The following is a 25,489-nucleotide window of genomic DNA, read 5'->3' as shown; positions in this document are numbered from 1 at the left end:
AAAAATTAGGTGGATCTATTAAATTAAGATCAGTGCAGAAGAGGAGAAGCTGGATCCGGAGGCACCCGCACAGGAATGTCATCTCCGTCGTTGATAGCAGCACGCGAGCAAACTCCGCCACGATGTACATCGTGGCTTTCGGTCGGCGGCCAAGCTTAAATTTCTTCTCTTTGGCGACGATTGCCAGCACCTCAACATTATTAGTCAGAGTTCTTGCACAGTTCCATCGGGCAATACTCTCCACATCCAATACTCTGACAATGGTGTTCTTGCTGAGTCCATGTCCAACCCCTGCCTTGTATACCAGATGCCACCACTTCCATAATAGTTCTAAAGAGCTCTTGTACTTCATACCCGCGGTCCAGCGGCCGTTTTTCCCCCGTCGCCGATCACATCGCCAGGAGAAGAGGGCCTTGAGGAAACGAACTGTCTCCTCCAAATTGGACAGCCAGCGAAGATATTTTGACGATTTTCAAGGCTTGCATTTTCAATAGTAAGTGAAAGCTGATCAAAGACAACCTTGCTTTGTTGTAGACCCATTATGTTTGAAGGACTGATGATGTTAGTTTCGAGGTGGATCAGTTTACCCCGCATATCGTCCAGCTCTCGGAATTAAAATATTCCGCACCGAGCACGCGGGTCATCCAGATCCAGGGAGCCGACCGAACAAGGACGTCTTTTACGCAGATGCTAATGGTAGAAACCTGGGAATTCACCCCTACTATAAGTCGACTCAGTATTCAAAAGCAAAGAAGGGAGAAAGCACGTTAAATTGGTGGTTAATATTACAGCGGCGAGAACTGTAGTCATGTAGTAAGAGGAATGGGGACGAGGGTTGCCCTACTGCAGTGCCTATTATGAGGTACATGATTAGCTTGCGTAGGTGGAGAGATTAAATAGCCAGGCAGGTCGCCGAAGACTAGGCTGGAATTCAACTAATCGTCGCTTTGTATGTTGCGGGAGTCCAATGGCACTGGCACAGAAAAAGTAGTGAGATCAACATCTAATTGAGGGGTAATTCTTGGCAACAAGGCTGTGCTACGAGGCCACGTCGGCTGCGGGAGGAATAAGTACAGTTTAGAAAGGTCGCGCCCTGAACGAACTGAAGAGGGGTGAATAGGGGTGAAGATAAGGCGGCGATGACACCTTACCCACTGGATCAAAAAGTGACGGGTGAGCACCGACATACAACAGAAGGGATTCGCTGGTGGTCACCCACCCAACTACTAACCTCCCGGCGTGTGGCTTGAGTACGGCTGAGCGGACGGGAAGCCCTATTTTCCACACCCTGTGGTCGTATGTGAAGGACTCTTCTTATCTTTGCAACATATCACAAATTGTATCATAATGTGTTGTTACAGCAACATGAACCCATAGGTGGCAAAGATTTGAGTATGGTGTTGACGACGTGGATACGCGATCGACTCAAACTATGTGAGGCTATCTGAGCTGAACTTTTACAATGAGCGTGGCAGGCGGTGAGCAGCCTGGCCAGAACGCATGGCCACCTTGGGCAAGAGACCAGACTTTTGCAGAGTGGCCCGCTATATCCATCTGTAACCAGGCAAGGCAGGGTGTAACAGGCAAGACTTAGAATGCAGGTAATCGACCGAGCTGATGTTGTGGTTCTCTCTAACACAAGGCATTTCGTGCTAATCCAGAATAATAGTAGACATCGTCACAGTATACATATAGATAAAGCTCATCCAGAACAGAAGTATGGTCAAGAAATAATCAGGTATCCGACAGGCAGGCAAGTGCCACACCCTGACACGACTGTGCAGCAAGCCAGCGTGCCCGAGAGATCCCAGAGCATCCTGCGAGAAATAGCTCAGAAATAGCAACCATAACGATTCTGAGAACAGCCCAGATAGTGCTACCGTGACCGCTCTTAAGGCCAGGACTCCCACCATCCTCAAAGCACAGAATAGAGAAAGTCAGAATAGAGAAAATTGACTACCACGGTCTTTCTCAAAGGGTGACAACTGCGGCAAAGATTTTCACAAACACTTGATGTGGTTAGCTGAACTGACAAACCGAATCAGCTACCAGCTCAAGTATGTTTCCTGTTTCGAGGCCCCGTATTACTACATACCCCACATTCACCTGTGCAGACTCGAATGGATGTAGCTGATTAGGTCGAAGGATTCAGCAAAAAGGTAAGAACCATATCTTGGTATATATCCATGCAGTGATCATAACGGAGCTGCATATTGGACCTTTCCGAATGGGAGGTGAACAAAACTTATCTGCGTGGAGGCCCATGCTAGCAGACCGGATTAGAAGAAAGGCATAAGACGGTCACTAGAAATAAAATGAATACTTTCGGTGGGGATGCGGAGCATTCACATATGCATTTGATACACAACAGCAGAAGCAACTACTATAACTAACCTAAAAGGAACAGGAGCTACTCCCCGAACGGCGCATACCATGGTGTTCTATGTTGCGACAAGGGACGCCCTCCCGCGTCAGAACCTTATTCCGACTGTCCTACTGCTGGGTCACCTGGCGCGACGAACTGATCCAGTGATGAGATCCTGTCAAGGAGCGAATGACTTCAGGTAGAATTGGTTCTGTCACCGGATGTGATGAGCACCCCCAATGAAACCGAAGGTAATGTGGTACGGGTCCCGGGATTAGGGTTCGGTCCTGCTTTCACAGTCACACAATGCACCACCATCCTTCTGGCGCGTCAACAGGCACATGCATCCATGATAGAGATAAGATATGCTCAGATTGCGCTGTGGGACCCCCTCGTATAAAGAGACATAGACATGAAGAAACCCATTCAGCAACCCCACAACCCTATCAATCTCTACCGATCCTTACCTTACCTACCTCAACCCTCAAAAAATGAAATCCCTCCTCGCACTCCTCCTTTTCCTCTCACAAACCACCGCCCTCGTAACCCCCTGCATCATCGGCGGCACCGAAGTCCCCATCGAAGCCCACCCCTACCAAGTCGCCCTCCTCTACGGGAACGCCCGCACCTGCGGCGGCAGCATCCTCAGCCCCGCGCACATCATCACCGCCGCCCACTGCGTCGCCAGCGCGACCCCGAGCCGCCTCCGCATCCGCGCGGGCTCCGCCCTCTGCGACGCCGGCGGAATCGTGGTCAGCGTCGCCGCGATCGCAATCCACCCGAACTACTCCGCCCCGACCGTCGACAACGACCTCGCCGTTTTGACCTTGTCCCAGAATCTGACTTTCGGCCCGAAGATCGCGCCCGTGGGGTTGCCCGCGTTCGGGGCGGATACGCTTGTCCCCGGCAACGAGGTGGTGGTCTCGGGCTGGGGCGCGACCGGCGAGGGCGCCGCAAACTCCCCGTCCCTGCGGGCTGTGACGGTGTCGGTCGTCGGCAGGGAGGAGTGTCGTGCCGGGTATCGGGGATTCGGGCCGGTGACTGACAGTATGTTCTGCGCGGGGACGCCGGCGGGCGGGAGAAATGCTTGTGGCGGGGATAGTGGGGGGCCTGCTGTTGTGGTTGCCGGCGGGAATGGGGATGGGAATGGGAATGGGAGCGGGAGCGGGAGCGGGAAGGCTGCCCGTGGGGTTTTGGTGGGGGTGGTCTCGTGGGGGCATGGCTGCGGACGGAAGGGTTTTCCCGGGGTTTATGCAAGCACGTCATTTTTGAGGGGCTTTATTGGTCGGGTTACGGGGTTGTAGGATATGATATACCTTGTCTAGTATGTTGGAATGGGATTGATGAGTTCCATGGTGGGTACACAGTAATAGAAGGTACAATAAGGAGCCTTTGCATTTGCATGACGGTATGAGGAAAACCTATCTCAGGGGAAAACTCACACCAAGGCCTAAAACTACTTCGCAGTCCCTAAACCCCAGAAACAATATGATAAGGCAACCAGAGTAGCTCGGGGACTATTTTCACAGTGGAGAGTCCTAATCCTCCGATTCTTGTCCTCCGCAGGAAGTGTTCAGATCATCGGACTCGGCGATAGGATCCTTATTGTTCACCGGATTCTTCGAGGTTTCCATCGCCCAGATCCTCCACCCGTTGCTTGACATCAACATCTATCAGTACGCTGGTTGCCACATACACCCTAGAGAGAGGGTTGAACTCACGCGCATGGCACATCGTAACGCGGCTGAACCCGGTATCGAAATTGTTCGTGGATGTCCACCGGCTGCTCGTTGAGCTTGATGGGCTGGAGCTCGGGTTGATGCGCGTAGTGCGTGAGCCAGAAGTTCGCCTGGCGAGGTTCTCCTCTAGGCTATGTTAGTTTGTTTACTTTGCAAGCCTTATAAGGAAAAAAACGCTTCGTTGATTCATATACTGTAAAGGTGCATTATACGTACGGTGCCACGTCGTCCCAGTTGATATCCCACTTCTCCCGGGGGTTGATCGTGCCGAAGGTGCCTGGGAACCTCATTTTGTGGTCGTGGTGAGGATTTATCACTCGAGGAGATATCTGTGAAGTGTGGAAGGATCAAGTGTCAGCAGCGGGATGTTTGCCTGGGAAACTTGCTGCGAGGGTGGGACGATCTAGGTGGTGGACGTCATGAATTTATAGCCCTGATTCTCTGGCAGTGTCTGATTCTCTCATAGCAGCTTTTTCTCGGGGTTGTTGCACGGGCTCTGAGGATCGTATTGCAACGTGCGTAATCATCGGAGATCTCAATGCTGTGTAAGTAAGCGTCAGATGTTGCGGCTGGTGTTCAGACTTGTGGAGAAACTCTGCTGCGAGTATGCTTACCTGAGGCTTCGATCGTTGTCATCTCGCAGTATTCTCTCAATGGATATGCCCTAACTGGCGAGGTAAGAATCATCTGGATTTGATAGTGAAGATTGAGATGGCTTAGCGGATGCCAGTAGATTAGGCCCTAGCGCTGTTGTACATTTGACGTTGAGCTATGATGTGGCTTCAAGCCAAAGATGCGCGTGTTGAAGATGAGTTCTACTCAAAGTGCCAAGTCCGAGACTGCTCGTGTACACACGGAGATTTTTAACCATAGGTTCCCGTTCGGTAGGACGATGCTTATCTCTTCGAGCGCCGTTCCATGCATAGTAGACCAGGATGCCGCACATAGCTGTGGCCACAGAGACGTTTCAGTCATCTTAATTTGGCCAGGACCGTTTTCTTCTTGTCGCTCTTGATCCACTAATTTCTGACAAGATCGACGGGCTCCTTGACGAGACGAGTGGTGCATAACTCAATGACTTGTGCATATGCAAATGGTTGCGCTCATCCCGAGGGATGAGCAAGAGTCCTTGATTCGATCTTGTCATGCTGCTCCGGGCGGCGATCTGCGATCTCCGATGGATTTATTGAGATCTGTGAGACGGTATCATATCTTGCTGACTGCGAGGTCCGATTGTGCGACCAGTGGGCGTGGTGGGCTCTGAGGGGATAGTTAGCAGCTGGCTACTGTTGGACCTGACACCACTCTCCAGGCTATTTTTCTGGCTTCCCTTTTCTTGTTTTCTCTCTCCTTAAGTCGTCTCGATAAATTTATGAGAAAGCCAATACATATGGGCTGGACTGGAATCATCTCCTCGCGTATATCTGTGGTGTGTGATAGAAGCCTTGGCCGTAATCCTCAGTGGATCTTACCCCACATGCGATCAGATGATGGACTGCACATCTTGTGTCACATTTCTGCAGTGGGTTTACTTGATCTGTGCATGCATAAGCTAGAGGCGCAGTTGCGATGAACATTCGAACAATAATAGCATAGTGGCTAAGCATTGCAAGGCCTGTTCGTGGCAGTACAACAGCTGCCAACTGAACTACCTCTACCCACCTAAGCACTTCCTGCTGCCGTTGCTGCCCAGGTAAAGTACTATCAACTAATTCCCCGAATGTGAAGTATGCGGCGTCGATAGCCGTTGCTGATTCAGGATCTGACGTGGCGCCGCCTGATTTGTGGACACGCTCTCTGTCGATGCATTTTCCTGCGTCAGGTGCTGAGCGCGTAGAGCAGGCGGCACAAAAGACATTTAATGCGCTCCTTGCCCTTGCTTTTTTTTCGATTGTCTTCCTTCTTCTTTCTCATTCTTATATGGACTCTTGAGGTATCTTCTGATCGATATTTGACTGGAAGCGCTACTTTCAAGAGCTGACGCAGCTGAAGTGAGATATCGGTGTTGTTTATTCTTCGTTCGCCGGGATGACTTTGTGGAAGTCGGCTCTATATCTCTATCGCGTCGAGAGCGATCAGTCGAGGGGTCAAAAGGTTAGGAGTGGCGGTATTGAGTCTGAGGGACGCCACTGGGTCGCATTTCGACCTCAAAGCAGGAGACAAAGGGTGGAGTTGAGGGATGAACTGTGGGCGCACCTGGATTGGAGGAACCGAGAGCCGACAGCATTCGTTTCGGCTTCGCAGGACCGAGACTGGGCGATCAACCAAGCCGAGAGACGTGCGCGTGACGGAGAGACGAATGTCAGGGTGTACGTGATTGAGGTGCCCCGTCTGGGAGTGTATAAATCCCGATCCGAGTGCTGGGTGACCGTTATGAAATTGGATGCATGGCTCGAGGTGGCTAACTCCAAACTTCCTGATTATGCTGACTTCCCGTCCTCGGCAAATGAATATCTGTTCCTTCATGATATCCCAGAGGACTTTATTGTTGACACTTGGTCGTTTTGATGTTCTGGTGGTTGGAGACGAGGTGGAGGAATGGTGCCTCGGCGGAATGCAGTCCGTTGGTTGATGTCAGTAGCAAGTTGAGCTTGTTTCTAGTCGTTACTGTTGGGCGGATATTGGGCAAGGGCATGTAGATCTCATTCATTTTATTTTCTTTGTGCGACTGATATCAGCTGTACCTTCATTCGACTTTCGGGAGACGTACAATTGATGATAAGGTGTTCGTGAGCGTTGATGAGGCCCTTCAAAAGGTTCGCCTCGGCCTCGAGTTGGAGGGGACTTCTGGCATTCATACACACCTTCACTGTTATTTGGGATGCCATCATCGACGTGCCTTTAGCGATGCTGAAACATATATTCGCATTCAGACAGCAGCCGCGTAAGAGCCTTCAAACCTCAGGCTAATAATCTGTCGAATCCTAAGGAGTATTTCAAGCTGTGATACTCGGTTATAGCATGAAGTCTGAAGCTGGAGTAACAACCATTCCAATCAAGATAAAACCACACAATGACTATGAATTGAGCCATGGATGCTTGAATGCTAGCTGAGCATAATTTTACCTCATAAACTAAAGTTAAAGACAATTTTTCATCAACTAGACAATATGGCCGAGCGGTCTAAGGCGATAGACTAGAAATCTATTCTCTTCGGAGGCGTCGGTTCAAATCCGACTGTTGTCGTTTTTGCCTTCTTTTTTCCCTTGCCGCCGATCCTGAAGCAACAATAAGCTGGACGGCTCAATGCCGGCCATCCACGAGCTGAGCAGAAAAATATCTTTTAATCAAGACTCAACCCGCCAGCCGTGTTCATCGGGATTGAATAGGTGTTGAATACTGTTGGGGCTGGCCATTCCTTTCCGGATGAAGCAGCCAACACCGAGTCCAATGGATATAGCCAAAAAATGACAGCCGAGATCCCACCCTCTTTGTTTCCGTTTATAATAAATAGTACCCCGGAGAATTTCCGACTCAGCCACATCCATTGTCCTATCCTCACTTATCCTCGGTAATCTCCCACAATCTTATGGCCGCCACCCTCATAGACTGGCGTTGGCAGATAATCTCCAGCTACGAACCCGCTCGTCCCATATCCAGCATGAAACACACATCGCAGTTGAAATATAGAAACACCCGTCACACCAAATCCAGAGATAGCTAGCTCCACACAACCCACCCAGCTCCATGATAGTTTACCACCGGCTAGTAAGTAATTCCCTTCCACAGCAGGAAGAACAATGCCTATATCGAGGAGAGAAACCCACGACCTCTGGGCCCTAGATTTCTGGGTTGAACGCAAGCGGGAACTCTCGCTCCCGGGCTTGTTGGTACTTCTCCAAGACCAGACTGGAGCACGCATTCACAAGAAAATCTTCACTCCGCCGGAGATTGCCCCAAGCCTGCATTATGTCATGATCCGGGTTATCACACGCGACGGTGAGTGCCTCGAATCAGCCCACAAGGACCTTGACTCCAAGCTCTGTCGACTGATGGCTAACGAGGACTGGGAACACGAGGAGCAGACCGAGCTGAATTGGTCCACCAAGATGCTGCGTCGTGTACGGAAGGACGGTCAGAAGGATGGCTATCATCTACAGTTCTGGAAGATCCAGGAATTCCCCCGCGACAGTATTGAACCCGTGGATTTCGCTACCGCTGAGGTGGGCCTTCGGGTGCTCGAGCTTATGAATGAGTGGCAATGAGAGCATTGCGGAGCATGGATTTGGGGCGGTGGCTTCGCAATTGGATGGTCACTCCTCTCTCACTTGAATGTGTTAAGTATGAATATGAATATTTCCAATGATTGTCTTTTCCGTTCTATTGATATACAGTATTAGGGAGATAAGTTGTACGACCGTAAGTGGCAAGTGGCAAGCAAGTCTAGGCCAGCAATTCACTTGGCTGCTTGCATCTCTGGTCTTTGAGCTATCGCGCGCTAAGGCTTCTAGATCGCATCGTGCCCCACCCGCTGTCAATCTTTCTATGGCTGCATTTACTTTTCTGAATATTTTCCACAATTGATCGACCGCATCTGGGTTATCAATTTGATGTTCTGTGTTTATTGGTGGTGAGAATCCTTGTCAGCCGCAAGTTTGCCGTGTTTGTGGCTAGTTTTCTGTTTACTTCCCCTCATAGTCTCTCATAACTACACCGTACCCCACTTTTGCTCTTCCTTCTCCTTCCTCATCCCCTTTGGCAAACAGCCTGAACACACCATCTGACGCCTCCTCCTCTTTCTTCTGCCTTTCAACACCCATGACTTCGACTATCAAGCAATAGTGATTATTTTGTCATGGCCGTCAAAGGCCTGCTGTTCATTCGTTGCCGGGGTAGGTACTTTGCGTACTCCAACCGGTGGGACAGTTATCCGGAAGGTCTGGGCATAGAGTTGTTCGACACTATCCCCGCAGATCCCATCCAGTACCAAAGCATGTCACCCGTACAGAATACACCCGCCTTTCAACAAGCAAGTCTTTCTAACCTCTCATTCAGCATGGCTCGAAGCTCTTCGCTCCACGTTTTCGCGTCTCGTCCACCAATTCGAAACGCAATGCCTCCCTGTCGCCATCCAGTCCATCGACGAGGACTCGAACGCCTCCCTCACTGAGCGCTACGAGATGAGCTACTTGGCCCTTGACGACCGGCTTAGATCGCCCCCTTTGCAGCTAATGCCCCCGGAATGGCGGAGCGGAGATCATGAATGGGTTTACACCGTCGATTTAGACAAGGAGATCTTTAGCATCGACAATGCCGTCCATTTCCGGCTCTTCAGCATCGCCAGCGACCGGAATTGGACCATGTACCTCGGTAAGGACGCTCGTCGCCGCCGCGCGCCTGCCAAGTGGACACCCTCACATGTGCTTGCCGATCCCACCTTCAAGCCTCAGGTGAACGAGACCCTGGTTGAGATGTTCAACCGGCTCAAGGTCGAAGTGGTTGCGCCAGAGTCCTTCTATCTCCCTCAAGATATCTCCTTTCTTCGTGAATCCTTTCTGGCCTCAGCGTTCACAAGATTGCAGGGGCACTATCGCGATCTCCTGGACGGGAGCTATCTTGAATGGGGCCCCACAGACTTTCCCTTCAGAGAGATAGCATATGCTATCGTGTCTCTGGCCACGGGTGCTGTATCGTTTGCGAGTATCAGTTCCTTGGATGCCAACCACAAGAAGGAGGGGTATTACCTTGTCCATGGTGAAAAATCTTCAAACTCTGGGTTTCCGAGCCTCCGACCAACCCTGCTCCCCCGATTTTTGCACGAGTCACACTATCCCGGGGTGGGGGCCGGGTCGGCTCCCCGGCAAACAACGTATTGGTTGGATAGTGTCTTGGTCCACTTGGTCTCGGGCCTAGATCGCGTCGACATAGAAGAAGCCGCGATTGCCGAAGCCGTGGAAGCCGGACTCGAACAGGGGCGAAATTCATTCTATGCAATCGTCTTCTCGATTTTGGATGTAATCCTGCTGCGTGTACAGAAGAAATCATGCCTGGGTGTTGTTGTGGAGAGAAGTCCACTTATGACATTGTTCGAATTTGATGACACTAATTCTTCGTTCGCAAGCGGGCCTCGGAATCGATTGCCTCGCAATTTTGGGAACGTCAAGGAATCTCAAGATGGCACCAGATCTCATAGCAATCTTTGGGCCGATGATCTTACCCAACCCAAAAGCCATGACCGTCAACTGGATGATGACGCTTCCAAGTCACTGACAATGCGCCTTGCCGGGAAAATGAAGTATTCCATTGTCTTTGTGACACTATTACGTTTCTTCGACGCAGCTACGTATCATGATCTGGAAGGTGCAGTGTCCCATGTATTGCCGAACGAGACCCTGGCGAATGTGATGCAATTCACCGATACTCAAACATATCGCACGCTTAGCAAATTGTCAGCTTATTGCCGCAAGACCAGTCTTTCCGAGTTTCGGCTGAATGACCATTGTACCATCGTTGACTTTGATCTCCACAGTACCTCCTACACTTTGGTCGACAAGCGCACGGGAACGCAGAGCACCACTCGACTCTGTCGTGGGGGTTCCACGCGAGGATGCAAGGAATTAGTATTGTCCCCGATCATCGGAATCGAAAGCCCCTCAAGGCGCAGTATCATCGATTCTGTGCAGTTGCACTTTGTGAACGTCCCTAGCAGGGAAGCACCTTACACAAAAACCATTGCAATGCCGCGCAGGTAGGAGTGTGCCTTCCAGTCACATCATGGGCAGTGGGGTTGGGCAACATCTGATCTCTCATCACAGAGCGGCGTATGACCGATTGGCTTACCCCGGCTTCGCTCCCTCCATCAACTTCGACATGCTCTTCCATCTTCCCGACCATCTATATGTTGGGTCCGTCGAGGAGGGCTGGGACCGATACCTCAAGAAGTTAATTCGAAGATATCAGGATGAGGAGGACAGCCCCGGATCCAGTTTTGATACGGGGCTGTTCGACTGTGTCCGCCCACCCGGATACCGTGAGATCACCATGGACGCCTTCCGCTGCAGTGGCTTCCACTGTTTCCTGCGCCGCGCCCGGGACGAGAGTGTCGACGAATGGGTGGCCACCACGCAGTTTGCCCTGCGTCGTCTGCATATCCGCGAAGGCCGGGGCGGCGGGTATGAGGCGGAGGAGAGATTCCCCCTTCCCGGGCGGCCCGTCGTGGTCGCCTTCTCCGCCCGTGCCGGGCTCTTCTATTATGTGCATCATCGCCTTGAGAAGCCCATTTTACCGCCGGGGGTAGGGTATCATAGCCTCGAGATAGCGGAGAGATGCACCGATCCTGACCTGCAGCGCCGCCTTGTTCCGCTGATCCCCGGGGTGATCGACTTGAGGAATTACTCGTCCCGGGTCGAGTTCGAGAGCTGGTTTGAGCGGTTCTGCCATAGCGTCGGGGAGAAGACGGTGTACGATCCGTTCACTGACCAACAGCAGCCTCTGACTCGTGTGCCGGAGCCACAGCCTCATCTAAGTAAACAGCCTATGACTAGTACGGAGCCTGTTGGGAGCGATGTGGTATATGATTTGCCTTCTATGTATAGGTCCTTAGGGTAGCTGGGGAGGCTACTGCTGTTGCTGTTTGGATACGTAAGGGGCCTCAGGGGAACTAGTACTGACTGGACAGAGGGTGAACTGACAGCACACTGAGTCATTGGCTTTGTAAACCGAACAGGGCTATCAGACATATAGGGAAGCGATCATTGACATGGGCCGAGAGATTCAGTGACTAGATTCTCTCTAAACTTTGATAAGAATTTTCGTTATCTTCAGGAGTTCCTTCTGTCATTTCCGTGCCAGCTCCCGTTGAGAAGTCGGGGGATATCCGACATAAACCCACCAGCAGCTTTACTCATGTCTCAGGAGGAACCGTTCACAATTGTTATTGTCCAGCACAATGAACATCTAGGCGGGCTTCAATCAAATGACTTGAACCACAAGCCTATCTCTTTGTCTCTTCTGCAATGGGGGGCTCTGATGCACGACAAAGCTCATTCACGAAGGACATGGCCTTTGTCTGACGAAGTCCAGTTGTTCTTTGTCTGTTAAATGATATTATATGTCTTAGGCCGGAAGGGAAATTAATAAGTACAACTTATGTGAACTATACCAACTCGATTGCTGATTCTACTTCTGCTTTCATCCAAGATCCCTCGCAGCTCACTATAGTTATCGAAATACGACTTTCTCCGTTATATCAACATACAATCCAACATCTCCAGAGAGAGTATACCATCGAACATGTCCTCCGAGCCTCCCCGAGCCCCCAAGCCCAAACGAAGCCGAAGGCAATCTCTCGTGGCCCGCAACCATGCCCGTTACGAAAAGACTCGCCATCTCACTCCGTATGCTCTACTCGAGCTCGACCTCCGACAAGAGGAATGCGTCGCGCATCCTGTCCGGTATGCCTGCCATCTTCTGCCTTTCCCATCGGTTCATTGAAGATACTGACATCCAGGATCCAGAGCCCGCACCTTCGCCCCGGAAGTATACAGCCACCTCTCCGAAGCGCAACGAGCCCACCTCCGACAGCTGGCCGAAGACGGTGGGCCCGATCTCTCAGATCTGCGGGGTGTACGTCCGCCCCATCGTCATCCCCATCCCTGATTCCCTTCCATTCTCTGCCCATCATCAACCCTAAAAACCCGATACTGATACTGATACTAACATGACGGACGGGGAAAATAGTACCCAAGAACACAGCCTACCAAATCCCCCGGCCCCACCGCCCCCGCCTCGGCCTCGGCCTCGGCCTCCCACCAGGCCTCAACCCTACCCCCAACAAGCACCTACACCCCCAGCATCGAAGAACCATCCCCAGCCTCCTTTTCGCCCCTCAACCCCTCCTCTTCGCCAACCTCCCACTCAGCCTCATTCCCGGAACCCTCCGAACCCTCCGAACCCTCCCCCCGCAACCCCACCAAACCAACCCCCTACCTCTACGGCCCCTCCAAAACCTTCACCACCCACGCCCCAGACCACTCCCCCCTCCGCCCCCATCACCATCACCACCACCATCACCATCACCATCGCCACCACCGCTCCATCTCAGACGACCCCCGCCACCGCCGCCGCCACCGCCGCCCCCGCTCCCGCCCCCGCCGGACGGGCAGCGTCCTCCGCCGCCGGGTCCTCCTCCAGGAGGCCCGCCGTGGCAGCGTCGCGCGGTACGGGCTGGGGGCGGCCGGGTTCTGGCATCGACGGCGGCGGCCCGACGGGCGGCTGGAGAGCCAGGCCGAGGCGGATGCGCGGCGCGCGCGGGCCCGCCGGGCGTGGAGCCAGGAGGACTACAGGGTGGTGTTTGAGGCGCTTGCTTCGGTGAAGTCTGCGGTGGCTGAGGGGGGTCGTGGGGTTAGGGGGAGGAATGGGGGGAGCCGGAGGGGAAAGGGTGGGAGCCGGAGTCGGAGGTCGGGGTCGGGGTCCGGGTCTGGGGAGAAAGGGGAATAGGGCTAGAGGGTAGAGCTTTATCTTGGGGATCGGGGGGGGGTTGTAGATTGGTGTATGGTTCTTTGGGTTAGGGCTTGGTTTGGGGGTTGATTGTTCTGCGGTGCTTTTGTGTATCTGGTTCTGTTCGTGTTGCGTTGAGATTTATGCTGTTTTTATAAGTTACTTGGTAGGGACTTTGTTATTGTCATGGTTGCCTTTGTTGAGAATGAAATGTCGTATATGAGAATCATACTTGTTATAGTTATGTTCAAACTGTAGTATCAATAGTATCAATTCAAGCCCTCATAATCATATACATAATAGGTATCAAACAGCCCAGACCAAAAACTCCCTGTCGCAAATCTACAACCCTCCAAGAAAAAAACACCCGAAACACCTTTGGCCTTCAGCCTAGTAGCCTCCTCCCTCAACCTAGCTATGCTGGTACTTGACCAGCGCATCCCGCACCAGGGCAATCACCTCCTGCAGCACCTCCGCCTGGCCCGCGTGCACGTCCACGATCAGCGCGTCCCACTCGTCGCCGACCACGGGCTCCTCCAGGTCCATCAGCTGCGACTGCACCATGCTGCTCTTCATGTAGTGGGCCTGCCGCTGCGTCACGCGCTGCAGCAGCGCCGTCGGGTCGACCTTGAGGTAGATGAAGTGGATCTGCACCGAGGGCGACCCGTACGCGGCCACGCGCATCACGTCCCGGTACTTCTTCTTCAGCGCCGAGCACGCCACCACCACCCCCGTCGGCGGCCGGTAGCCGTTCGCCTCCGACGGCGACAGCGCCGAGATCGCCGCCTGCCGCAGCGAGATCAGCCAGTCCCATCGGTCCGCGTCCGTCAGCGGCACTCCGTTGCTCATCTTCGTCTTGTTGGAGGCCGGGTGGAACTACACCGGACCGAAATCAGTATTCACGGGCGATGCGAAAGGGGTCGACTGGAGATAGTTGGTGTTTTGGGGGGGGGGGGTTCGGGGTAAACGTACATCGTCGCCTTCTAAGAACGGTACCCCCAGTTCTTCCTGCAGACCGCGCCCGACGGTGCTCTTCCCACACCCGGCGGGCCCCGTCACCACCCAGATGTGTTGGATCTGCTGCGGCGGTTGCGCCGGAGGCTGCGGCTGGGTCTGGTCCGCCCACATGGGGTTGGTGGTGGTGTGGTTGATGTTGAGGGGGGTGTCGACCACCGCGCCCTTGTTCTTCATGGCGGGTTGCGGGCGTTCGCCGGCGGAGAGCATGGTTTTTAAGTTTATGGGTTATTGGTTTTTCGGGGCTTGGGGGTTTTTGGGAGTCAAGGAACGGTGCGCTGGAATAATTGGGTGTATGACGTGCTCGGAATTTGTGAAATTAGGTTAGAACCACAGTTGGGATTGTTGGAGTTGGAGCTTGTGTAGGCAACGGTAGAGTGTAAAGGGTGTGGTGTTTGTTGTAGTGGATGTAGTAAGTAGGGGCGGGTAAAGTTGGCTTGAGTTCTCCCTGACGCAACAACCGGGGGAAAGACTGAGCTTAAGAAGGACAAGGACAAGGACAAGGACAAGAATAAGATCGGGGAAGAAACTACGGCTATAAAGCAGAAGGGAAAAGACGGGAAATCAGAATGATGAAAGGGTTTCCAGGACGGGCAACAATACTAATAATAATCCCATGGACTGTGTGGGTCAGTCAGTCCGGGGGGGGGGCGTTATCGGCTTCAGAATGACACTGTTTCGTCCGGTCTGGTTTTCCTTCAATTTTCGACTTGAATGAATGTGATTGATCGTTTTTCCTACTCAGTATCCCCTTTCCAGGATCCACCCCGGCTTCTGGCATCGGGTGTTGAGACAGCGCGCAGCATGGGCCGGATTTAAGGTATCAGAAGTAGAGGGAAGAATTCCCACTCGTCATTTCATCACCACTGCATTTGGAGTGGGGGGGAAAGGGAAAGGACAAGCACCAGCAAAAAAAAGGGTGGGGGAAAAAAAGAAATAAAGAAGCGTCTTTTCTTCTCTGAGACTCCGGCGGTCTGGTTGTTAGCGGGAGATCCGATCGGGCTCTGTATCACAGACGTATGGCTTACACCTCCCTGTATTTACACCATAGACAACTACGAGTAGAAAGCCACAGGAAGAGTGTCCATGCAGTGACGCAGCACCTGTATCACATTCTCCGCTGTTGCCATTGATCCAGATGAGACGAAAATCCCTCCCATTGCTCCAATCATTATCTCGAACCAAGGTGTTTCGGAGGAGTATCGGGCGAGATAACCTGCCCATGCCATGATGTCACTGGAGCTGTGATGTGTGACCGGCGTTTCGGAACAGTCGGTAAATTTCCCCTTCCGTAATCTATTTTCCGGCCAGCAAAAAATTGGGGGTTGTTCCCCCCACACTATTCCCTCTATGGCACTAGCCTCCTTGTTCCTTTTCTATGCACCTTCTTCGATGCTTCCAGAGGCTTTCCTCTCTCGAAAGGCTCGCTCCAGTTCTACCGTGGACCGTGGACCCATTTAAGACCTTCACAGTTGCATGAACAGAAACAACCACAACATTGGATGGGGTTACTGTTCTTTCCGTTGGTCTGTTTGCAGCAGCCTAATCGCCAAACCAACTGGCAATAGTGTCACGAGGTCTCGAGACAGCAAGAGACAAAAAAAAAAGTCCGGCCTGGGCCGTACCTTTTCCTTTTCCCCGGTGCCAGCCATTGCGACAGGTCGGATTTAAGCTTGACGGGGGTCATTTCCCTCTGTTCACAGCAGAACTCCATTCCCGTAGTTACACGTCGTTTGGTGTCACTTTTGACCCAACCAGAACCAGAGCTTTCTTCATCTTCCCCCTCTTGTGAAACCATTTAGCTCTGATCATGCGTCCCTCCCTTCGCTCACCGCCGCTGAAGACGTGAATGGGAAATTCGCCGAGGAACACAATGATCAAATTACCTTGCATTGGCTGCAAGCAACTTTTCCAAGGTTGATCTTCCCTGGCGGCTCTGTGCATGATCCGACTAGAGTGCAAGGGTTCATTACCGGATTTCTGCCCAACGACCTCCTCCTTGAAGCGAGAGAAATAACCTTAAGCGCCCTAAGCTGACAGATTATTCCCATCGGAACTGGTGACTGTGTCTCCTCAAACAACCCCTCATTTTTATAGACAGGTCATCCAATTAGAGTATCGATCCCTGACAGTGCAGAGGGGACGGATGACTTCCCCAGACTTTCTGGAGCCTGTTTCTGCAGCGCAAAAGGAGCAATATTCCCCGCTCCAGCGACTTTAGAGTGCGTTTATGCCCCGTCGATCTTGCCGCATGTCATTAGGACAGGACCATATATGCAGAGTTTCTCCGATACATCACGAGCTATCAACAGATCCGAGTAGGAAGTCGCACATGACGTGTAATGTACTGGAGTATAAGATAAAAGGCGTTCCATACAGCGAGTGCTTCTTTGGCGGGCAGCATGACGAAGGCGGTGAGTATGTAATCGGCGATAGTGCCAGCGCGTCCACCGCCGCCAGGCAGTCGAGATGCCGCCGAGGGAGCTGGCCATCTCACGGCCATTCCTGCCCGCTAATTATTATTCAATTTGATTTTACACTCAGGTACACGGCTTGACTTGACGAGCCTACTAGGTAGACTTTGCCAGCCGCTGCCAATCAGATTTGTTCCGCTCCTCCCTTCCCCCCGTGCAGCACCCTAGCTCCTTGACTCCTTCCTCCCCCCCCCCCCAACGATGACCTCCCTCTTCTTCTCCACCCCGGTGGACATCGACGTGGTTCTCGAAGATAGCGATGAGCGCCAAACGGTGGATGTCAAGTTGGACAAGGGCCGTCGCGAGAGGGTCCCTCTCTACATGGACGGCGAGTCCGTCAAAGGAGCCGTGACCGTCAGACCCAAGGATGGAAAGCGGTTGGAACACACTGGCATCAAGGTGCAGTTTATCGGTACTATTGGTATGCGACCTAGGCCTTCATCCCCGCGCGCGGGCATATCCATCTTATCACACTGCCACAGCTCAACACTAGGGTGCACTAAATCAGGCTAACCAGCTCCTTCACAGAAATGTTCTACGACCGCGGCAACCACTACGAATTCCTCTCCCTGGTGCAGGAGCTGGCGGCGCCCGGCGAGCTGCAGCACCCGCAGACCTTCCCCTTCAACTTCAAGAACATAGAGAAGCAGTACGAGTCCTACCACGGCATCAACGTCAAGCTGCGCTACTTCGTCCGGGTGACGGTCTCCCGGCGCATGGCGGACGTGATCCGCGAGAAGGACCTCTGGGTGTACTCGTACCGCATGCCCCCGGAGACCAACAGCCCCATCAAGATGGACGTTGGCATCGAGGACTGCCTGCACATCGAGTTCGAGTACTCCAAGTCGAAATACCACCTGAAGGACGTCATCGTGGGCCGCATCTACTTCCTCCTGGTGCGTCTCAAGATCAAGCACATGGAGCTGTCGATCATCCGCCGCGAGACCACGGGGTCGCCGCCCAATCAGTACAACGAGAGTGAGACGCTGGTGCGGTTCGAGGTGAGTGCAGCTGAAACACGATTCGGGGGATGAGGATAGTGCTGGGGAATGCTAACGGCGCACATTGCAGATCATGGATGGGTCGCCCTCTCGAGGTGAGTGAGAATCGGGCCCTTGAAAAATAGCCAGCCAAACAACCTTGACGAGTACAGCTAATGCTGACAATACCTCACCCAGGTGAAACCATTCCCATTCGTCTCTTCCTCGGCGGATTCGACCTGACACCCACTTTCCGCGATGTCAACAAGAAGTACTCGACGCGATACTACCTCAGCCTGGTGCTTATTGACGAGGGTAAGTCGGTTACGCTGTCTCTCTCTCTTTGTTCTCTCTGTTTCACAACCCCCCCCCCCTTGCCTTGTTTTTTTTTTTTTTATTTCGTTCTGCATTGTCACAGAACATCGGGCAGAAGTGTATGTCCACTTGCCGGAGACCGGTCGGCGGGAACCAGCCCCCCTTCCAAACCAACCGCCGGCGCACACCACACTAAACATCCCACGGCATCCCACTGTTCCCCCGTTCCCCCCGTTCCCCGTTTCAATAGCCGGTCGGCTATTGATGAAAGCCACCCCTCCTCTCAAGCTGATCGGGCCACACACACCGCCCGCCACATCCAGTTCATCAATTACTACCCCCACACTAAACCCCAAGCGATGGATGGGCTTCTCCCCCGTCTTTGCCTAGAGGTTTTCCTCACGTGGAAGCCCCAATTTTTCCAATCGCGTTCCTTCCCCCAATTTCCTTCCTTCCCCCACTCCATCCGACTGCCTGCCTTACCCCAAAATCAACCAACAACCCCGCCTTTCTTCCCAGATGCCCCTATCAACAACAACAAGCTCATCATCATCATCATCATCATCATCATCATCAACAACAACAACAACCACCACCATAACAAATTACACGCAGTCCACTAACCCCATAACCCATGAAACACAGACGCCCGCCGCTACTTCAAACAATCCGAAATCGTCCTCTACCGCCAAGCCCCGGAGATCGCCCCCACCCCGCAAATCGCCCAGCAGCAGCAGATCCAGCAGCAGCAGTTGCTCCAACAGCAACAGCAACAGCTGCCCGTCGGCTCGGCCACCCCGGGTCCCGGTCGTAGTGAAGCCCATCAGCAGAACCATTTCGCGCAGCAGCAGCAGCAGCAGCAACAACAGCAGCAGGCGGCTCAGTCCGTTCCTGCTCCTGCGGCTTAGCGGTCTTCTAATTTGTTGTAAATCGTTCGAGCTAAGTAATGCGTGAACCTTTTTGCCTGGTTAGAGAGGTGCGGTTGCTCTTGCTCTGGTTGGTAGTGTATGGGCGGGCTGGTGCTGGGGCTGAGCTGGAGCTGGAGCTGAGATGATTTGTACTTGTACTTTATTTCATATATACCCTTGCTTTTTCTCCTTTTTACTTTGTTGCTTTGTCGGGGGTGGAGATGTATGTGCATGTGGTGTAGTCGGGGGATTATGTGGTGTATTGTGTAGGCTGGGGTGATGGGGGTGGTATAGGTTTGTGTGCACGATGTTGCGGACTTTCTGCTCCGTAATTTATTTGTTGGAGATGTAGGTGGGAGTATTAGGCTGGGGTAGTAGTATCGCTGATAGCTACACTCCAATTCCTTTTAAGGAAAGAGGCACTTCTACGATAACTATGACCCGATATACAAATCTCAAGCGGCTGCCTATACGTTCATCCAACAGGGATATCGATTAAGACTAGAGCACAAACTAAGAATACATCTTTATCTGCCATTAACGGAACGGACGCCTCCAAGGGCCCCGAATCACGCCGACAGAACCTGGCCCAGGGCACGCAGAACCTCCCCGTCGTCCTGCTGCTTTCCGGCTACCTGCACGGCTCGTACGACGAGCGGGTAGATCCACGCCAGGTGCTTCTTATGATCCAGGTCGCCTGGACTATTGATCGACACGCCGTTGACCGTGCCCGGGGGCGCGGGGACCGTCGACGGGTCGCTCTGCAGAGCCACCATGCCCCGGAGAAGGTGCAGGAGGGATTTCCGGGCCGGAGTGGGCTGTGGCATCAGGCCCCGCAGGGGCTGGTCGGCGATGTAGCCTTTCAGGGAGACGGCGGCTCGGAGGACCAAGTATGGGGAGATGGACTGGGCGAGGGCGAGGCGGGCGGCAGAGGCTGATTGCTCGACAGGTGATGATCCATGCTCTGGCGGGGGTTGTGCGGGGTCAGATGAAGGAAGTGATGGCGCCGCGGCGAGGTCGAACAGTGTATCGATTACGGTGTACGCCATCTTGGTGCGAGGCGTCGGTAATGGGTCGAAAGTTCTGCCCGGACGGACATTGTACAACCCGTGCAGCGGGTCTTCTTCGAGGGGTTGGCGAGGGAGGTCTAGTCGCTGTGGGGCGTAGATGAACGATGACCGCAACAGGGCACAGGCGAAGTCCCGGCGGGTGGAGTCGGGGATCGTAGATGTACCTAGCGACGGAATGATGAGCGTCTTCAGTCGGTTGAACGCAGCCACGTCGAAGGTTTCGTCGCTCAGGATCTTGGTGTGAGGAACGGAACCGGTTCGAAAGCCACGGGCCGAGACGATGCCATTTGCCAGGTCAACCACACAGTTCCAGAAACGGCTGATTTGCTCCTGCTGGGCTGTGGCATATTGCTTCTCCACGTATGGGATTCCCACCTGAAGGATGTTCAAGGAAGCAGTGGTGGATTTCTGCGAAAGACTCGGCTCGCGGTCCTTTCCGGGCCATTCATATCTCAAAGCAATGGGGTTCACCAAATGGCCCAATGCGGTCGCCAGAGATCCGTCAAGGAAGATGTCTTTCTTGATGCCGTGCTCGGAAATATACCAGTCTAGAAGCTCTATCACGCTCTTTGAGAAAGCGACGAAAGTGGGCTTCTTGGAATCACTCTCTGGCGACCACTTAGATAGAGGTGAATCAGCCAGTTCTGCCAGACATACAACGATGCTCGACTGCGAATTGCCATCCGAGCACAAGAGCTTCAGACATTCCATGAGCAGCGTCTGTACCTTGGACGGGCGGTCGATATCCGGAGAGTAAGGCGGGGATATCGAGTTCCAGGCAAGCAGTTGAAAATGTCCAAGGATCTTCTTAACACTTTCATCTTCAAGGTCGTCCTTGTATAGACGATATATCTGTTGGAATGCTTGAAGATAGGCCATGGCAGCATCTTGGTTCGGTCTATCCAGATCGAGCATATCTTCCCGATCGGCGGGGTGACCATTCAGCCACAAGAGCCAGGTTGAGCGTAGAGACTGCTTACTGAACTCGCCAGGACCCTGTATACGAAGGAGGGTGCTCGTCAGACTGGAGTAGGCAGCTTCACTGAATTCAAGAAGCCGCAAAGTAAGCAGCTTCTCATAGTATCCCAGCAGACGCTCCCATGACTGATCGAACACTTCGTCCTGGACTATCGTCCCCAAGAAATTCGTGATCAGATCAGATGCTCCTTTGACCATGACAACTGTTGTCTCAACCCAGGCCTTCGTGCTATCAAAGTGGTCGGACTTATTCTTCTCCAGCGTCAGGCAGAGCTCATCTTCTATCTCCTCCACCATACGGAACAGAACTCTGTTAAGACACAAACACCATGCCTTGGGAGACAAGTGTTGCCCGTAAGCATCAAAGATTCTCAATAGAGTCTGGATAGCACAGTTTCGGACCTCCGATCGGCTATCTGTTGTCAAGTCTACTATCCTCAGAAGGAGCAGTAGCCACAATGCATTCCGGGATATTGAGGGGTCATCGCCCTTGGCGAGGTTCGCAAGCGCATCCTCGCTCACGGAGGCATCAATGTGAGATTCAATGCAGAATTGCTCGGTTTGTCCCTGGAGAAAGTCCGAGACGTTCCAGAAAGATGATGTAGTGGTTAAGGAGATGTTGAAATCTTGCTGCTGTTGAGCAAACTTGGAAAATGATTCCACCAGGTCCAATCGACAGGGTAGTGGAAGCAATGCAACGAAGTCGGAGGCTATCAGTTGTAATGATTGATAAGCAACCCGCACAAGTCGAACGGAATCTGCTACCCATCTAGCCTGGCTTCTTGCGTTCGAGTTCCCGGATTTTTCATTCTCAACCCTCTCACCAAATACACTTGTAATGAGGTCGAAAGCAAGAGCCCATCCCTCCACGAATGTCTCGCCATATTGTTCAAGGATGCTCTTGAGGGTTTCCAGGCTCTGTTCATGAATTTCAATAACTGGAGCAGGGGGGAAGCCGATCGAGCAGCCGCTCGCTTCATAGAGCAACCTAATCTGCATCTTGAGCGCTTGGAGATTCCTGAGCTGTCGTTCATTTTGCTTCGCAGGATCATCGCCAGCTCTTTGCGCCATGGTCAGTGTCACAATGCTGTTCAGTACCTCATTCGCCCTGAGCCGAAACTTCTGGCTGATCGCTCTGTCTGCCGCAGTTGACATCAGCCTGGTAGTGAGAAGATTCCAAGCGCCCAGGTCAGACTCAATCAATGAAGACAGTCGATCAACGTTTGCCAGTGCTATCTCGTTGGCTTTCTCGAGCACAAACCTCACTAATTCATCTTGTGTCCTAGACTTCCCCACCGAAAGCGACACGCGATGGGTGTTTTTGCGCATGAGACTGGTGCGAGGAGAAAGAAGCTCTCCGGTAGGAGACTGCGGTGCGGTCTGAGAGGCATCCTCAGCGGGCCCATAGAGACCCAAGAGTGCAGTCAAGAGATCCCGGAATGACTCAATGGGATAGTCGCCGCTACTCTCGAACATCTTCGCGGACGCTGTTTGCACGGCTATAATCTCGGCGCCGAGATTGGCTTTTGGCACGTCCATCGATGCAGTCGAGGCTTCCGCGGAGCTTGTCATGGCCTGCGGATTTGTGGTCAAGCCAATTAAAATATCAGTATCTTGAAGGGTGCCGAGTACAATGGACCAGGCCGGCTGATCTAAAGTTGGCCCAAGCGCGATTCCTAGATTAAGCAAAGCGCGTAAGCACAGGAGGTTCCTGGTGCTCAAAGACACGAAAGTACTCTCTGGAGGAATACTGCTGACTTCGGCAGATACCGTCGAGCCACCGAGAGATACATGCGAGTCCTTCGTTTTATCATCTGTCATTTCTTTGGATTGCAGAGCCGTTGTAGCGGACGCCGGCGTATTCGCAGGCTTGACACTGCCGGTATCCGCTGGCATAACTGCTTTACCAAGTGTCGTTAAGAAGGCATCCCGGGGTGTCGACAATCTCAGTAGACCAGCCACATGCGCCAATTTCTGAAAAGACCTAACAAGCTTGTGGTAGAAGTCATCATCAAGGGCTGCATACAAGAACGTGGAGCATGCTGCAAGAATGGCTGGCCAGCAGTTATCGATGATGCCAGCACAGCTTTTGATGGCCGCGAGCTGGGGATGAGACTCCAAATGAAGAGGGTTGATGGGTACGGGCGACTTCCTGCTGTTAGGCTGTCTCAGGGTATCAGTCCCTTGTTCAGGACCAGTCACACGACTTCGCCGCTTTTGTTTTAGGTCGGGAACTGTTAATGGTAGAATAAACTTTGCAAGCCCCTCAGCAAAGTTGCTAATGCAGTTCAGTACAAGACTGTAGATATATGTCTCAGGTGGTGATGGCGGCTCAGTCTTATCGAGCAATTCCATATAAGGTGTTCGAACCACGCTCCATTGGCTGCTGATTCCCGGCGCATCGGAGTCGGTGATAGGAACGGATGCTCCGATGACGCCAGCAACACCCCCTGCTTCGAGAGTAATCTGCTCTTCGGTGACAGCCCGTGTGTGCTCGGTCCGTAAAGGTGCAGTGGACCGGGCGCTGACTCCAATCAGAGAAGGCTTTTCAGAGGCAAGGCGAACCAGAGCGGCCATGTGGTCTTTCAAGATGTTCTTCCTTCTCTCCTCCCCGTCGTACAAAGAATATATGAGCCTTACCAGACCTGGCTCAGCATACAATCCTCGAAAAAGTTCCATGCAGAGGACTCGCTTCCACGGTGATGTCCCGTCTGGTTCAAGTAAATGCGTCACAAGCCCGAGAGCCATTTCGCACTCGGCAGGTAGAAGAGACATGTGGCGCTTGAGTAGCACTGAGAGGATGCGAATGGCACGAACAGTCTGGGAGAAAGTATGTCTCTCAGAGAGGATTCGCACCAGCACTGGCATGAGCTTAGCCCTCAAGACCTGAGTCAACTCGGCATGGGTAACGAAAAGCCTGCCACTATTGAGTAGAATGCTTTCGATGAGCTCTAGAGTGTACGGCGTGGACAGAGATTTGATGCGAAGGAAATAAAGCGGTTCACCGTCTACGAGACGGCATAGGTCATCCAGAACCTGATACATCCGTTAGTTGTTCGGTCAGAGAGCTGCAGGTAGGGAGCGAAAGCCTACCCGTAGAGCGTCATACGCAAAATGTCCCACGTTGATGGAATTCCCGTCCACCTTGACAGTAACCGTGGGAGTCGTTTTGTCGAAGTTCTCTACATATGGTCAGAATCGGCTTTTACGAATTTCATCAAAATTCCGAGAATCTTACGGTCTTCAATGGAGACTAGCTCAAATGTGGATACCACAAGCTGTTGGAGCGTTGCTGCGGCTGTGCTTGAGACAGCAGGCATCTTGTTCGTCTGCAGGGCTGCACAAATCTCCAGCGTGCTCACGAGAAGATCTCCGCCCAGATCACTCGCATAATGTTGAAGCAAGGACGGTAAAGTTTGCAATATCTTCAGTTGAATATCCAAGCCTTTCACAGCGTAAGTAAAGCACCGATTGATGGGTTTGATAGAATGACTTACTCATGTTCGCCGTCTCCTTCAGGCCAGAGAGTACATCTCTAAGGCGCTCTGGTGGCAACGACCGGGATGCCACCAGCCTTTGCAGGCAGATGACACCGATGCTTGCGAGCTTGGCATGGCGACTATGGCAAGCGATAATGAAGGGATTTACGAACTTGGGTTTGCGCAGAAGGTCTCACGCAATCTTAGCATTCATGCCGTTTGAGTTTGATCATAATCATGGGCTAATGAGACACTCACCGGCAGATATCTGAGCCTCTGAGGTTGAAGGTAGTGCCTTCAAGTCATTGAGCGACTCTTCGGCGGCCTGTATTATCGTTAGTCAGCATCAATGTTCGAAAATCCATTTCTAGACAGTGGAAGCCTACAGTGCGAAGTTCCGAGTTTCTTCTCTTAGACTCTTGGATAAGATTCAAGAGTTCCGCCTGTAGGAACTGGGAGGACATTTCAAACAGGGTGCTGAATCATATCATGGCCGGCGCCAGTCGAGTCGGATAGTACAGTACAGTAAGGTAGCACTAGGCAGATGTGGCTTCATGTGGTTGGATCGCTGATTGGGTCGGTAGAGGAAGAGAAGAGAGGTTGATGAGAGCCTGAGCAAATGAATTGACGCAATATACGTCTTATTAAGGGTGAATGCACATCAATACAAATACATAATTGTCATTTCCAAACAATCAAGCAACGAACGCAATCATCCGGAGTGGCAGC

General features: G+C 52.5%; 8 protein-coding genes and 1 non-coding gene across 9 annotated transcripts; 7 read left to right on the top strand and 2 right to left on the bottom strand.

The window, feature by feature from the left end:
• Nucleotides 1-2,856: 2,856 nt before the first annotated feature.
• BO95DRAFT_364411 (serine protease) lies at nt 2,857-3,669 on the top strand (the record flags this gene model as incomplete). The annotated part of the gene is made up of 2 exons (XM_025582657.1): nt 2,857-3,483; nt 3,544-3,669. The coding sequence occupies 2 exons, from the start codon at nt 2,857-2,859 to the stop codon at nt 3,667-3,669; spliced, it is 753 nt and encodes a 250-aa protein (XP_025441762.1).
• A 2,325-nt stretch (nt 3,670-5,994) lies between these two features.
• BO95DRAFT_482654 (uncharacterized protein) lies at nt 5,995-6,885 on the top strand. Its single transcript, XM_025590257.1, has 2 exons — nt 5,995-6,037; nt 6,097-6,885. The coding sequence occupies exon 2, from the start codon at nt 6,133-6,135 to the stop codon at nt 6,610-6,612; it is 480 nt and encodes a 159-aa protein (XP_025441761.1). The 5' UTR covers nt 5,995-6,037; nt 6,097-6,132; the 3' UTR covers nt 6,613-6,885.
• Nucleotides 6,886-7,208: 323 nt separating this feature from the next.
• BO95DRAFT_t177 lies at nt 7,209-7,290 on the top strand. The gene has a single exon. It is a non-coding gene; the product is annotated as a tRNA-Ser (tRNA).
• A 250-nt stretch (nt 7,291-7,540) lies between these two features.
• Nucleotides 7,541-8,352, top strand: BO95DRAFT_443434 (uncharacterized protein). Its single transcript, XM_025586665.1, has one exon. It carries the CDS (start codon nt 7,845-7,847, stop codon nt 8,307-8,309), a length of 465 nt encoding a protein of 154 aa, XP_025441760.1. The 5' UTR covers nt 7,541-7,844; the 3' UTR covers nt 8,310-8,352.
• A 547-nt stretch (nt 8,353-8,899) lies between these two features.
• On the top strand, nt 8,900-11,652 carry BO95DRAFT_364271 (uncharacterized protein; the record flags this gene model as incomplete). The annotated part of the gene is made up of 3 exons (XM_025582653.1): nt 8,900-9,046; nt 9,075-10,792; nt 10,860-11,652. 3 exons carry the CDS (start codon nt 8,900-8,902, stop codon nt 11,650-11,652), a joined length of 2,658 nt encoding a protein of 885 aa, XP_025441759.1.
• A 684-nt stretch (nt 11,653-12,336) lies between these two features.
• BO95DRAFT_464306 (uncharacterized protein) lies at nt 12,337-13,542 on the top strand (the record flags this gene model as incomplete). Its single annotated transcript, XM_025589048.1, has 3 exons — nt 12,337-12,497; nt 12,561-12,669; nt 12,784-13,542. The coding sequence occupies 3 exons, from the start codon at nt 12,337-12,339 to the stop codon at nt 13,540-13,542; spliced, it is 1,029 nt and encodes a 342-aa protein (XP_025441758.1).
• A 402-nt stretch (nt 13,543-13,944) lies between these two features.
• BO95DRAFT_151165 (gluconokinase) lies at nt 13,945-15,072 on the bottom strand. Its single transcript, XM_025580642.1, has 2 exons — nt 14,515-15,072; nt 13,945-14,418 (listed from the first exon to the last, which is right to left on the bottom strand). The coding sequence occupies exons 1-2, from the start codon at nt 14,764-14,766 to the stop codon at nt 13,954-13,956; spliced, it is 717 nt and encodes a 238-aa protein (XP_025441757.1). The 5' UTR covers nt 14,767-15,072; the 3' UTR covers nt 13,945-13,953.
• Nucleotides 15,073-17,208: 2,136 nt separating this feature from the next.
• On the top strand, nt 17,209-19,702 carry BO95DRAFT_514950 (vacuolar protein sorting-associated protein 26). Its single transcript, XM_025591713.1, has 5 exons — nt 17,209-17,451; nt 17,559-18,031; nt 18,102-18,126; nt 18,209-18,325; nt 18,971-19,702. Exons 1-5 carry the CDS (start codon nt 17,232-17,234, stop codon nt 19,231-19,233), a joined length of 1,098 nt encoding a protein of 365 aa, XP_025441756.1. The 5' UTR covers nt 17,209-17,231; the 3' UTR covers nt 19,234-19,702.
• A 64-nt stretch (nt 19,703-19,766) lies between these two features.
• On the bottom strand, nt 19,767-25,467 carry BO95DRAFT_414929 (putative endosomal peripheral membrane protein (Mon2)). The gene is made up of 6 exons (XM_025584332.1): nt 25,147-25,467; nt 25,019-25,085; nt 24,779-24,952; nt 24,520-24,726; nt 24,375-24,463; nt 19,767-24,317 (listed from the first exon to the last, which is right to left on the bottom strand). Exons 1-6 carry the CDS (start codon nt 25,222-25,224, stop codon nt 19,803-19,805), a joined length of 5,130 nt encoding a protein of 1,709 aa, XP_025441755.1. The 5' UTR covers nt 25,225-25,467; the 3' UTR covers nt 19,767-19,802.
• Nucleotides 25,468-25,489: the final 22 nt, after the last annotated feature.

Source organism: Aspergillus brunneoviolaceus (assembly GCF_003184695.1).
Source record: "Aspergillus brunneoviolaceus CBS 621.78 unplaced genomic scaffold BO95scaffold_38, whole genome shotgun sequence".
NCBI classification, from domain to species: domain Eukaryota; kingdom Fungi; phylum Ascomycota; class Eurotiomycetes; order Eurotiales; family Aspergillaceae; genus Aspergillus; species Aspergillus brunneoviolaceus.
This window is presented reverse-complemented; position numbering and strand designations above follow the sequence as displayed.